Source organism: Nematolebias whitei, chromosome 21 (assembly GCF_014905685.2).
Source record: "Nematolebias whitei isolate Nwh7 chromosome 21, NemWhi1, whole genome shotgun sequence".
NCBI lineage: Eukaryota > Metazoa > Chordata > Actinopteri > Cyprinodontiformes > Rivulidae > Nematolebias > Nematolebias whitei.
In genome coordinates this window covers 17,532,604-17,545,244 of record NC_056518.1, presented here as the reverse complement: position 1 = coordinate 17,545,244, position 12,641 = coordinate 17,532,604, and the positions used below count along the sequence as shown (strand labels likewise).

The 12,641-nt window shown below is 42.4% G+C and overlaps 1 protein-coding gene across 1 annotated transcript in view; it reads left to right on the top strand.

Annotated features, from left to right (window-relative positions):
- The first annotated feature begins 5,580 nt into the window (after positions 1–5,580).
- kif26ab (kinesin family member 26Ab) overlaps positions 5,581–12,641 on the top strand; it is a 73,289-nt gene continuing 66,228 nt past the window's right edge. The window contains exons 1-2 of the mRNA XM_037695199.1: positions 5,581–5,637; positions 5,799–6,014. Coding sequence (XP_037551127.1) covers positions 5,581–5,637; positions 5,799–6,014 — 273 coding nt within the window. The remainder of the gene's footprint in view (positions 5,638–5,798; positions 6,015–12,641) is intronic.

Below are 12,641 nucleotides of genomic sequence, written 5' to 3'. Positions count from 1 at the left end.
CACCACGTGTACATTTTGCTCTTAGTTGCCCTGAACGGACAAAACTAGATGTATGTAAATGTTTGCAGGAAGCTGTTCCAGCGTTGTTTTTTTCAGATGTTCGTATGAACAGACGCGTCACCAGGAAGCTGTTTTTAAATGTCATATAGTGTTTATATCTACATCCAAATGTTTAATGTGATGTTTCACATTACATGTTCATAGATTATATTTTTATGGTTGTTGTTGATGTGAGATTATATTAGATTTTCTTGTATTTTTTTAATTGAATGTAATTTAACTGCAATCATCTCCTCACTTCTGAAGCTGAGGTTTTCACTTCCCGCCGCTCGGCCGACATTGTTAAAAACCTGCACTTTCGAGACTCATCCAGCCTGTTTCTTGTGCTAATCGTCGAACTGGTAGCGTTGCATATCTTGTACTCGCAAAAACGGAAAGGGGAAATCCAGACTTTATTTGTGCGAGACAGATCAATGCTAATTATTTCCTTTCACACACAAATAATTTACTGGGCTCCTCATTACTGAGCAACAGGTGAATGCTGGGAAACACTGCCACACTTTATAATTGTCCTGAATACATTCAGATTTTATGATCCCACCTTTATCACATGAAATGTATCCCGTTGCTTTCAAAACGACACTTTATCACCGTTGTGTTCCAGAAAAAAAAAAAAAAAAGTAAGAAGTTGTGCATAGATGTGACTTTGTTGTGTTGTTCTTTTTGTGGCAAAAGCAACAGAAATAAAACACATTTTCTATTTAAAAACTGCCTCGTTTGCTTCTGTATTGCTCAAAACCCTGTAAAACTCCAACAATATCACATCTTTTTTTTTTTTTGCCTGTTTCCAGCTGTTAAGCCATTTTCATTGAGCTCAGTTTCTTTGTATTCCTCCAGAAATGTGCTACGAATTCTAATTGGATCATTGTGAAAGCAGTAGGGCTTTAGGAGAAAAGCTCATTGAACAGCAAACCATATCAGCTGTTCGTAACTATAAAATCACTTAATCAGAAAGCCGCAGCAGATTTCCATCTATTAAGGCTTCTACAGTTGCCAGCATTTATCTGAGTGTGGAGGGTGGCTGCCCTGTCCTGCTCGTCGCTAGAGGAACCCAGCTCGTCCGGTTGAACCAGCACAGGCCTCATTCTTCTCTGAATGAGAGGCTTGTATGAACCTAGTCCCTAAACGCTATATAAAGGCACTCTTACCTGTTCAGTCACACAGTCTTGGCAGGGATAACGCCAAGAAGCACCGCAGCAAGGAGAAGGAAACTTCAGGTAAAACCTCTGACGAACCCTCAACTGATCGTTCTTGTTCCTGAGTGGATTTGCTGTGATTTCTTTCAAAATCTTACGACGTGCTCTTAGCAGCAGATGTTTCTCAGATTCTGATTGTAGCTGCTTTTCCTACATTTTTTTTTTACAGTGACCCAACAAGAGGACAAGGAGCGGAAGGAGTACAGTCATTCTGATCAAGTGGTTCTCAACAGTTCAACAGTTCTTTGAGAAAATTGTGAAATGTTTAGGACCACTTGAGCAGTCGGACACTTGCTGCCTGCTTTTAGACAACCCTCTTCTTTGTGAAGGGAAACATCTCAGAAGGCCTCACTGAGCGACTCTGGAGCCATTGATTTATTCACGCTTTGCTGCCTCCTTTATGTCATTTTGCCACATTGTGCTACAGCCACACCTGCAGTCTTGGGGAACTATGGGGCGCTGTAAAAATCATTAGGCTTCAGTAATTTCATCCTGCTGGCACACGTGCAACATTTTAACAGCTCTGCTGCTGCAGTAAGGCGTGTATTTTCTCTGCTTTTCTGTTGCCGCTATTCAGAAATACTGATTAAAACAAGTCAATAAAGAACCGTTTGTCTCTTATTAGTCTGAGGAGGGTGATGGACCTTCGGTCTGCAGGGATGATCCATGCCCAAAATAGTTTTAACAAAAAATGGCAAATATGCACACATGCGGTGCCGTTCACGACTAACCTTACACTGGAGAGAGGTTTATTTTTAAATTCACCAATAACTAATTAAAGATGTGTCATATATGTCTCATATGAAGCAGTCTGGGATATGTTCACATGCATTTCATTGATTTAACCACTCATTAGTCCAAGCCTGGGCCTAATTATTAAAATAGTTTAAAGTCCTTAATGAAATTTTAAACTTGTGAGAATACTGTGAGATTCACGGGAAAAACTCCCAGTGTTGCATAAATCATTCATGATGGCACTGCTCAACACTTATCCCCTCCTTATTCTTTTCTTTTTCTCTTTCTTTGATCTCCTCCATGCACCAAGAACTATCAATATTAGCTAAACGTTTCTCACAGAGCCTGCCCTGCAGCAGGAGCTGCAGAGGTCTCCCAGGGTGAGGCGGTAATGAGATGCCCTCAGCCATTTACGCGTGCGTGCGTAAAGGGCAGCTGCAGCAGCAAGCTCTGCAGTCCCAGGGGAGGGGGGACCGAGCCATCCCGGGTCCTCACCAGGGGGCCAGAAGGAGGAGACCCAATGGATCTGTTTTATCATGGGGCTACTGACCAGCACCCTCCTCTAAAGAGGTGTGGGGCTGGAATATGTGGAAGGATGAGATATTTTTTTAAATAAATAATTAATCCATCCGTGGAATATTAATAATTTATTCCCTCTGTTCAAAAAGTCATTGTTGCCCAAGTCTGAATCTTCATATTTGTTCAAATGAAAAGAAAGAATAAAGCTGTTTTCCTTACTTTTTCCTAATGACCTTGCAACTTTCACGAGTTAAGAAAAACATCTTTAGAGTAAATAACATCCCGAATTGTGATTAAGAACTTAGTTTGGACCTCAATGAAAGCTCTTCACCGACGGGTGAACTCATTTTAATGAGAAACTTGAGCAAAAGGGGTCATAAATAAAGGTGGATATGTAAATTCCCGAGTCCTTGAACGCATCTTTTTTTGTGCTGCCAGGTTACAGACGCCTGCGCTGCAGGGAGGGCCACCTTACCTTATTGCATTCTGGGTAATGTAGGAACCAATAGTTTGAGGACTTAAGCAACTTGCAACTGAAAGTCACTTTTCAGTGTCTGTTGTGTTTTGTTTTTTTCTGTCCTCATTTTAGAAAAGAAACAGATTCTCATTCTCTCCGTTTATATTCTGCTGAATTATAAAGGTTTTGGATCAAACAACTAGCAATTGAATCATTCATTCATGTTGGGTTCTGGTTGAGAACAACAGAACTCTGTGCTCCATTGGTCCACATTGGTTCCCCTGGCTGCAGCCCTCAGTCTGATAATAGGCTCGGCCTGATTTAAAAGTTGAAGGTTCATTCACTGAATAATGACGGATCTGCTTAATTTAAGACGTTATATCTATGTGTTTTAACTGATGAAATTATTTAAATTTTGTTGATCGTTAATGTGTCCCTAAATTAAAAATATAAATAAAGTACATTTTGGGACCAGCTGCTATAGGCATGTTACCGAAATAGCCAAAGTGATGGTCTGCCTGATAACGGGACTGAAGCTTCCAGGTGGTTTTCAGCAGATTCATGAGTGCTTTGTTTACATTGAGTGCATACCTGCATTTTAGAAATGCACATGAGAAAACTACTAGAATAAACATTTACAAACTGCGACATTAGCATCACTGAGGTCAGATTAATGTTGCCAAAAAGAGGTGGTCAAACTTTCAAAGAAAATCCAGATTAATTTGATTCAAAATAGGCTGGCCAAATGACGCAAAGATTCAATTTCAGCTGAATGTGAACTCAAGCATGTCGCATATTTAATCTTTACCTGAGGATAAGAACCTTCATCTGGCGGGTTGAACGACCCATGAAGATGGAGCCACCAGTGTGCGCCACAGACATTAGGAGGGTTTTACATCTCCGTGCGGGGGATGACAGGCACGCACCCGCAGCCGGAGAGGGAGAGGAGGTCATCAGTGACAGGGGCGCTCAGGGGAGAGAGAGAGAGAGAGAGAGAGAGAGAGAGAGAGAGAGAGAGGGAGGATGGCTGAGGGAGAGGAGGAGAGGCAGGGGATGAGCGCGCAGCGCGCAGACCCCAGACCTGCTCAGCAGAGGATGGTTTAAAAAGTGCCACAATGGATTAAAGCTTCTCTACACGCGCGGGTGGATTCTACTTCTTGCCTTTTGTGTGCGCGTGTGTGTGCGTGGACATCTGGAAACCCGAGAGGTTGTTTTACGCACACGTGGAGAGCTCACAGAAATCCACTTGAATGTCCGGATTAAAACACCTTGCGGATGTTTTCAGGGGGCACGAGACGCGTGAGCTTCATGGATCTACAGGTATAATAGGTCTCCCACCGAGTGGAATATTTTCTGGACACCGCCATGGCTTTGCCAAACTCACCTGGGGGGTCTCCCGGAGCTGGGAAGCCCAACCCCGGCGTGATCGACCTGGGGACGATCTTTGTTGACTCCGACATCATATTTGGGTTCACGAGTCACCTGCTGAAGAGGAAAACTAAGGTAAAAATAAGACGAATGGGATGTTTGAAATGAGTGATGCTGAACAGATGATGCTCCTCTCTGTTCAGCATCTCATCCGCTTCAGACTCTGCTCTGATTGAGGGGGGAAAGTTGATCTTGCTCAAGTCTCGAAGACTTTTTTTTAATGTCATTTGAAGAATCTTAGCATTTATTCACGTAAAAAAAAAACCTGAAAAATAACTATTAAACAAAAACTGTGTGAAGATTTAAGTTATTTGGTTATAGACGCTTAAAAAGAATAAAAACTCCTGGGATCAGCCTTTAAAGCTTTAAATTTTGCAGCCAATAAGGGAAAAAATAGTCTATTGAATATTTTCTGGCTTTTCACCCATTTATTTTACCAAACACATCCTATACGTGCCATGACATATAAAGGAAAACAAAAGGCTTCAAAGTGAAAAAAAAAAAATCTGTCGTTTCAAGGCAGAAAAAGAAAAAAGAAAATGTTTCAGTTGTTGGGGACAGAGGCGCATGTGACCACAGTGGCTTACATCACCCGCATGAAATATTTAAAGTTTACCAATTAAATATTAAACCTGTAGTGCGCAGTCTGAGCTGAAGCTGCTGCTGTTCTGCAGTTTGGATGGAGGATGGCGCCAGAGTCACGCCAAGGACGCGCAGCGCTGCGCAAACACTGGGAGAGGCAACAGTTGCTGACGCGCACTTTAAATGCAAAAATGCCTAAAACAAAACACAAACATACGTTTTTTTTGTTTTGTTTTATTATTTTAGTTTGGGCATCATATTCCAAAGTGCCAACATGTATAAATGTTTCACCCCCAGTTTTTTTTTTAAGTTAGGCTGACAAGTGAGGGACTTTAAATCGCCAGATTTTATGTCCCTGCTCCGTGCAGAGAGGTGTGAGCCTCCTCACCCTGCCAGGGAAACTTTTCTCAGCCCTCCCATTCCAGCCCTACACCGCCTCCCTACTGTGCCAAAACTCGCGCGCAGCTTTTGGACTCGGGAGGTTTGCAGCCCTGATGTGACAGATGACAGGCAACCCAGAGTCAGGTCCGCTGTGTGTAGCCTATGGCAACAGAACCCCTCCGAGTTTCACCAGGACCTGCTCCTGAACCCTGATCTGGGAGAATGAGCTCAGACAAACTGGTTTCTGATGGAGAGGAGCCTCACAGCCGCCTGTTCACTGTAAGTGGGTGCCTCAGCAGGTGCTAGAATTTGTTTGGTTTTCTTTCTGCGGGCAGGTCTGGGTTTCCAAGTTTCCCCGAGAACAGCCACTTTTACGCACGAGTTTGAGGTGTTTCTGCAGCAGGCAAGCTGTTAACCAAAGTTTCTGTCTTGTGCTCAAGGTGGAGGGGTGTCCGGGCGGAGAGTCTGCGGTGACCCCCAGAAAAAAGCTCCACTCTGCGGAGGAGGCGCGATGCAGCAGCAGACCTCCTCCTGAGGGCGCCGGGTCCATCTCCGAGACCGAGGAGAAAGGAGGTGGCGCGTGCCAGCAGTGCCAGAAGAAGGTCTCTGAGCTGAAGAAGCAGGCGCTGGCTCTGGTTGACCAAAACTCCCTAAAGGTTGGGTTCCCACACAATTCCAACTTTTTGGACTTTATTGTCACCTCAGAGTCATAAAATTGTCTCTCTCCTAAGTTAAGACTCAGCTTCTCTGAGCTGATGACTTTCTTCTGTCTTTGGGTTCATTTTGCTCATCTCCACCTGTTCATTATCCACTTTGTCCAACTGTACCAACTGGTTCACATCCACTTGTGAAGTTAATTATTGTCCTGCCTGACATCAAATGCCCGCCTGGATGTGAAACTGGGGGCTTTTGAGACACTGAAAGTGGCTCTTTGTTTGGCCAAACAATGCTTATCTTTTTATGTTGCTGTGGGGATTGGAGGGGGGTTCCAAATGAGCGAGACACTCATGCTGGAGTCTGAGGAGGAAGTTCAGTCCCAGCCGGCCTTCGTTGTGCATTGAAAGTGTTCCTGTGCGGCTGCTCACACAATTCCCACCGCAGTTAAATATAGGCTGCTGTTGTGTCGAGCTGGGTTTGTCCCCACACCAGGTCTCCTTTTGTTGCTCCATTTTTTTTTTTTTAGGAGAATTTCAAACTGAGATTGAATTACAGCACTTAAAGGTTCACCCCCTAATCTCACAGCACCTGATGCTCATGCAGCAGGTGTCCACAGAGGCAGGGGTTGGGTGGGATTTTTGTACCACCTGCACTCTATGTGTGGTCGTATATAGGAAGTTTAAAGGATATTATATCGTTATTTTGCAGTTTTTCCACCAATATTAAAGCTTAAACGCTATCATGACCCTCCAGCATCACTTTGAGCCTTTAAGGTGCTCTGTGTGAGAGAAAGCAATGAAGACCACCCCTTTAGCCTTTATTTGAACTTGTTGACGGCTAAATTAGAGCATGATGTCGGGGTGGCGAACAGGCCTGCTGTAGACCCATTGTTACAGCAGCTTCTCCTGCTGAAGGATAATAAACCCATTGTTTCTGTGAGTTTGGGCTGCTCACCTGTTGGACCTTAAAGGATAGATGTGGTTATGGATGGCTGCTTCTAAATGAGAGTATAAAGGTCATTGGGGGTCATTCAGGTACTGGTTTGTGTGGGATCGCTTATCCCAGAAACCTATGGTTCGGCTGGTGAGTCTGCAGCTGTCACGGAGAAAATAAAAATGAGACTGTTTACACGAGATCATGCTTCCCTGCCCTCCCAACGCCCACAGTCCCTTTTTTTGTGTGTTTTTTTCTAAAAAGGAAGTCACTCAATCCCCAGACATCGCTCTCACCCCCCTCGCTCCCCCTTCATCTAGACTCATTGTTTGGGTACAGTAGTAGTAGCAAGTGGACAAAAAATTCAAGGAAGAATGTTTGGGATGTGAATGAGCTTTTCTACATGAAGCCGGCTGAAAGGAAAAGTTGACTTTTCACACACACTGAAGTCCTCCAGACAGTTTTTGTGTTTTCCTGTTTGGGTCTACAGGAAAACTGCTTACAGTACGTTTCAGAAGAAAGCTGGGGAAGCCAAAGCCCCTCCCTTCATATCTGTGGTTCAGCGCTGCTTTGTAGTACGCTGTGGAAGTGGACAATGGTAGACATGCAGGGAAGTGTTTGTGTGCAAACCACAAGGTCAGTCTTGAAAACTGTTATAATTAAAGAATTTATTGAAAGGAGCCAGATCATCTGAAGTTGAGGAATGTCACCATTTTGGCCAAACCTGGGATTTTATTTTGAAATTTTATGCAACATTGCAATATGTCACATGATCCTGGATGATCTTGGAGTAAATGAATGAACATCAGCTACTGCCTCGCCAAATATGACTTTAACATGTGTAAAATGCATTGAATTAAAGTTAGAGCCATTTTGGTGTCGGCTGTGATGGCCATCTTGAATTGGGTTCACTCCAGAAGGAAATCTGCAGCCATAGATTCAGGGGCGGAGCCAGAGTGGTGGCCAGGGTGGCACTTGCCACACCAGGAACCTGACTGACCACCCCAGTTGATTGACAAGCCGCTGCACGTAGCACTGAAAGACAACAGTTAAAGTAAATGAGGACACGCAGGTGTTTTTTCTTTTAAAGACACAAACATTTTTAAAACATGTACAAATTTTGTATTTCTCTCATAGACACTGTATAATTGAGTTTACTGATTCAACTTACCTTTAACACCGTATATCCTTGAGCTACCTTCTTGTCATTTAAGCTGCCTTTGACCCACTTCATGTTGTTCAGCCAGCAAGTGATAAAATATAATTAAGAGGGGGGAAAAAAACACACTTTAATAAAAGAACAGGTAGAAACATGAAAGACAACCCCCAGACTTGATTTTAATTAAGGGAATTCACCTAATTAATTTGCATAACTTAAACCTGTAATAATGGGTGCCTTCAGTCGTCAGCTGGTAGACAGTCTGGATTCAGTCATCTGAAACTGTGCTTAATGTGGCTGGACACAGTTAGGCGTGATTTAGTGAAAGATTATTGCTCGAGTCTCCACTTCAAAGGAACCACCGGGCTCCTGACTTTAATCAAAGGATCTGTCAACGATCACTGCAAACAAATAGGAGTCGTATTAATTTAACTGCCCATAAAAAAGTGTTTTGCAGCATTTTCCGACATGAAAGAGTTTAAGGTTAGGGGAGGCAATGATAGCATCATTAGACTTGTAATGTTTGAGTCGTGTGGAGCTGTTGTAACATGCGAGAAGTGAGTGATATGAACGGGTGAGCATCCATTTGTTGGTTCATAGACCTGTGCAGAAATGTTACCCACTGAAGGCCTGCAGACAAACCCCACACTGAAAAATAACAGAAAAAAGTGGTACTTTTGTTGTCCAAACTCCAGCTGTTTCTCCTTACAACATTTTTGCTTTAAGCTTTAATTTTATAATCACTTCAGAGGGAGTTCACTTTTATAGCTGAAAAGCAACAACGTGCAGTCACAATACTGTACCTTGATGCTCCAAACTGTGAACCTCGGGGTTATATTTAAATCATGTGCGTCAAACTCCAGGCCCGAGGGCCAAATGTGGCCCTCGTTGACATCTTATCTGGCCCTCAAGATGATATGTGAAATGTAAAATATTTCCATCTCTTGAATGTTTTTCAGTAATCTTTGATTATGATGTCAAAAGCACAACAGAGATCAAATGAGACCAATCAAACTCTTGTTGAAGAAGCCGTGACAAAGTCAAGATGTTGGGTATCTGATTTGAGCTCATGTAGATTCTGACATTGGCCAAAAGATTTTAATTTTGACCCCCTTTTGTAAGTGAGTTTATTTAAATCCTTCAAAGTTTTCAACTCTCACATTTGATAGGAACTGCAAATTACTGATAACGTTACCAAACTGATAGGGTGACAGTGCTTCATGAACACATGGGGTTTGTGAGCTCCATTAGTACGCTGACTGATCAGCAGATAACAGCCTGCAGGACGATGATGATGTTGTTGAGGTCAGCTCTTGCCAGACTTCACCTTTTGCTGGATTTTGCACTTTGAACACAGACACTAACCAGTGAGCATCTACATGTGAGGAGGAGACAATCAAGAGGAAAGATGAGCGCAAACAAACCAGCCACCTTTGAAGCTACGCTATCTGACCGTGCCCCTTATGGATGGTGTATACATGAATTTATATGACGAAGAGGCTCTTCCTGTTGAATTAATGTTTTCTTCTCACAAATGACTCATTAGAATTCAAGTCATTCTATTTTGACCCTTGATCCACTCAACACGAGTCTCTTTAAGTGTTTTAAATCAAGTTTACTTTCTTAAAGCACTAGGGGAAAGAGCTTCATTTCATGACATGAACCATTATTTTTATACAATCATTGATTTGAATGCACATGCATTAAATATATTTTGCCTAGCCCCCCACTTAGTGATTTTAAAAATCTATTAAATAGGCAGAGTGTTCAGTTTAAATTAAAAATATCGCTTAATTGATATTGAGCACTCGCAGAGTTTACACGGGGAGATTTGCTCCATCATTTCACATACGGTTTATAAAAATGGTACGTTTTCCCTGCTTATTGACCGCCGACCTTCTTGTCAGTTCTCCCCTCCTGTCTGGTTGATTAGTGTTTAAGGTGGCCGACCTGAGCGGGAACAGGTGTACGCTGCCAATTTCACAGCAGGAGGGCAAGAATCAGGACGAAGTGACGCGACTGAGAAAACCTCTCCGGCTGTGAAACTTGAGCTGACGCAGAGCTAAAACAGAGCATGACCATATTATTCATTCACCTCTGAGCACCTGAGCCCCCCGAGGGCTCTCAGTTGTGTATGTGTGTGTGTGTGTGTGTGCTTAGCAGTGTGGTTCATTGCAGAGAACCAAGGAGGAGATGAAAAACGAGAGAGGAGACTCTGGGGTGGCTCCATCCCTGCATGCAGCGCGACTTCTGCTTTATGGCATGTGGTTGTATTAAACTGTGGAGCAATAATCTGGTGTCAAGTGGTGCAGAGACCACAGACATCAGTCATGATGCTGTGCTGCAGCAGCATGCACTTGTTCACTGCCACTTTAGATCAGTCCCCAAATATTTCTTACCAGTGGCTTTGCTTTATCCCATTAAAACAATCAAAAATACACATTTTGTTCTGTTAATTAGTAATTAAGGGTGCCCCCTATACTTTTAATATTATTTTATACATTTTTTTGGTTCTGTATTTTTTAAGTAAACCGTACAAATTATAATTCAAAACATGCAGCTCCACTGGGAAATAGTGGGCTAAGATTTTTGGTAGTTGTAGGTTATACAATATAGACAAATACTGAAAAAAATTGCACAAAGAAGCAGTGGGGATCAATGGGATTTGGCAAAACTGATAAGAAGCCTCAGCCCTATTTGGATCTTTGTAGCTCAGACAGTAAAAACTTCATTCAACTCTTAAACGAGTTTTGAAATGTTGGCTTTTTTACTCGGTCACAGTTTAGGTTTCATGATTTTTGGAGATTTTCCCAAGGAATGTTCAACTGTCAGCTGATAATCCCACAATCTAACTTTGGAATTGTCTAACAATGTCAAAACCTTAGCAAAAAAAATAAATAATATTTTTTACAAATGCAACATTTACTGTACATTTATAACAAATCATATAGATGTTTGTCTTCTTCAGCGTGTTTCCTCACTGCTATAGAAGTTATAATTTTCTCTCAAATCCTCTCAGATTGCAGTGACTTCTATTGTACTTTAATTCAAAATATTCTTTTTAAAACTGGAAAGGTCTTTTCAACTTAAATTGCCCAATAAAACATTGTTTTGGGGCATCATCTGCATCGGCACCTGTCAGAAACGTTCTAGTGACGTATTAATGTTGTTAAAATGTTCATTCCATGGGGACCTCCTCTTACTTTGGAGGACGTTTGCACAAAGGATTGAAACAGTCCGCTCTTGGGATCAAGTATAAGAGGTTCATTCCTATGAAAAAAAAAGAAAAGTCTGTTTTTGAATCTGTAATTCTTCTTCTTCGACACTTCTAAGCAGTCCATTACAACCATGGCTTCTAGTGAAACAACCGTGTCAGTTGTTATGGGGGTGAGGGGTGTTTCTCATTCTCTCTCAGCTTCCAGAGTTTCTCAGCTCGTCTGCTTTCACAGCACTTTTACTCGCCACAGACCCCATTTACTAACCTCTGGGCGATGCTGAAATGAAGGCCAGATCTTCACTGTGTCTGCTGCAGTTTCATTTTACATGTTTAATTTGGCGGGCTGAAAAGTGAATCAACCCCACTTGTTGCAGGCCAGTCGGCTGCTTGTCGCGATTGCGCGGGTAAATTGCTAAGTTAGTGCCGGGTAATGGGTTCAGGGTGTGCAGATTCAAGATGCTGATGGGTTTGGATGGAGTGATCGCCTTCCATCAGCAGGACAGGGCAGGGTTAAGGAATGCTACACCTGGAATAGCTAGCTGCCACGGCGTTTACACCTACGTTGCCGTCCAGTCTGCTCAGAGGAGCAGATCCACTGCGGACAAGACGAAACAAGAACTGACGGAAGCTCTTCAGCTGAAACCCACTAACACACAACGTCTACTCTCGTAGGTCTGCACAGATTTACCTGAAAACAACCCTCTGCTTCTTTCTGCTGCGAACGCGTGATGCTTTAATGTGTTCAGAGATGTGTCCAGATGTTCCCACAGTTACCTGTCAGAGAAAACAAAACTATTTAGACCCATTTAGGCCTGGAAATTGACTCTGCCACCTTCAGTTGTAGTTGCAGCACCTAGTCTAAAATCATAGTCATAATCCCCAGAGTCAGAGCTTTTTAAAGTGGGAGGCTGGCTCCTCAGTGAATGTGGACAAAAAGTTGAAAATGCTCAGAAATGTTTGCTGCTGCCAGATCTATATGCTTCCTTAACCACAAACTTATAAATAGGTCAGATTAAAGGTGTGATATAGAAGATTTTAAAGTTTATAGATAATAGGTCAGATTATTTGCATATTTGGAGCATTTTAAATAGATTATAATTTTGTTTGTATTGACTCTTTTACTGAACAGGTAAGAAAGATGAAAAACACAAGACTGACCATAAAGAATTCAAGAATTTAGTATGCATGTTTGAATGTAGCATTTAGTGTCACCTAATATACAAATAAATAATTCAGATTAATATGCCGATGCATGCTCAATAATCCAGGTAGAAAAATCCAACAAAGTTAAGTCAGGTCCTCTGGATGGATTAAAAA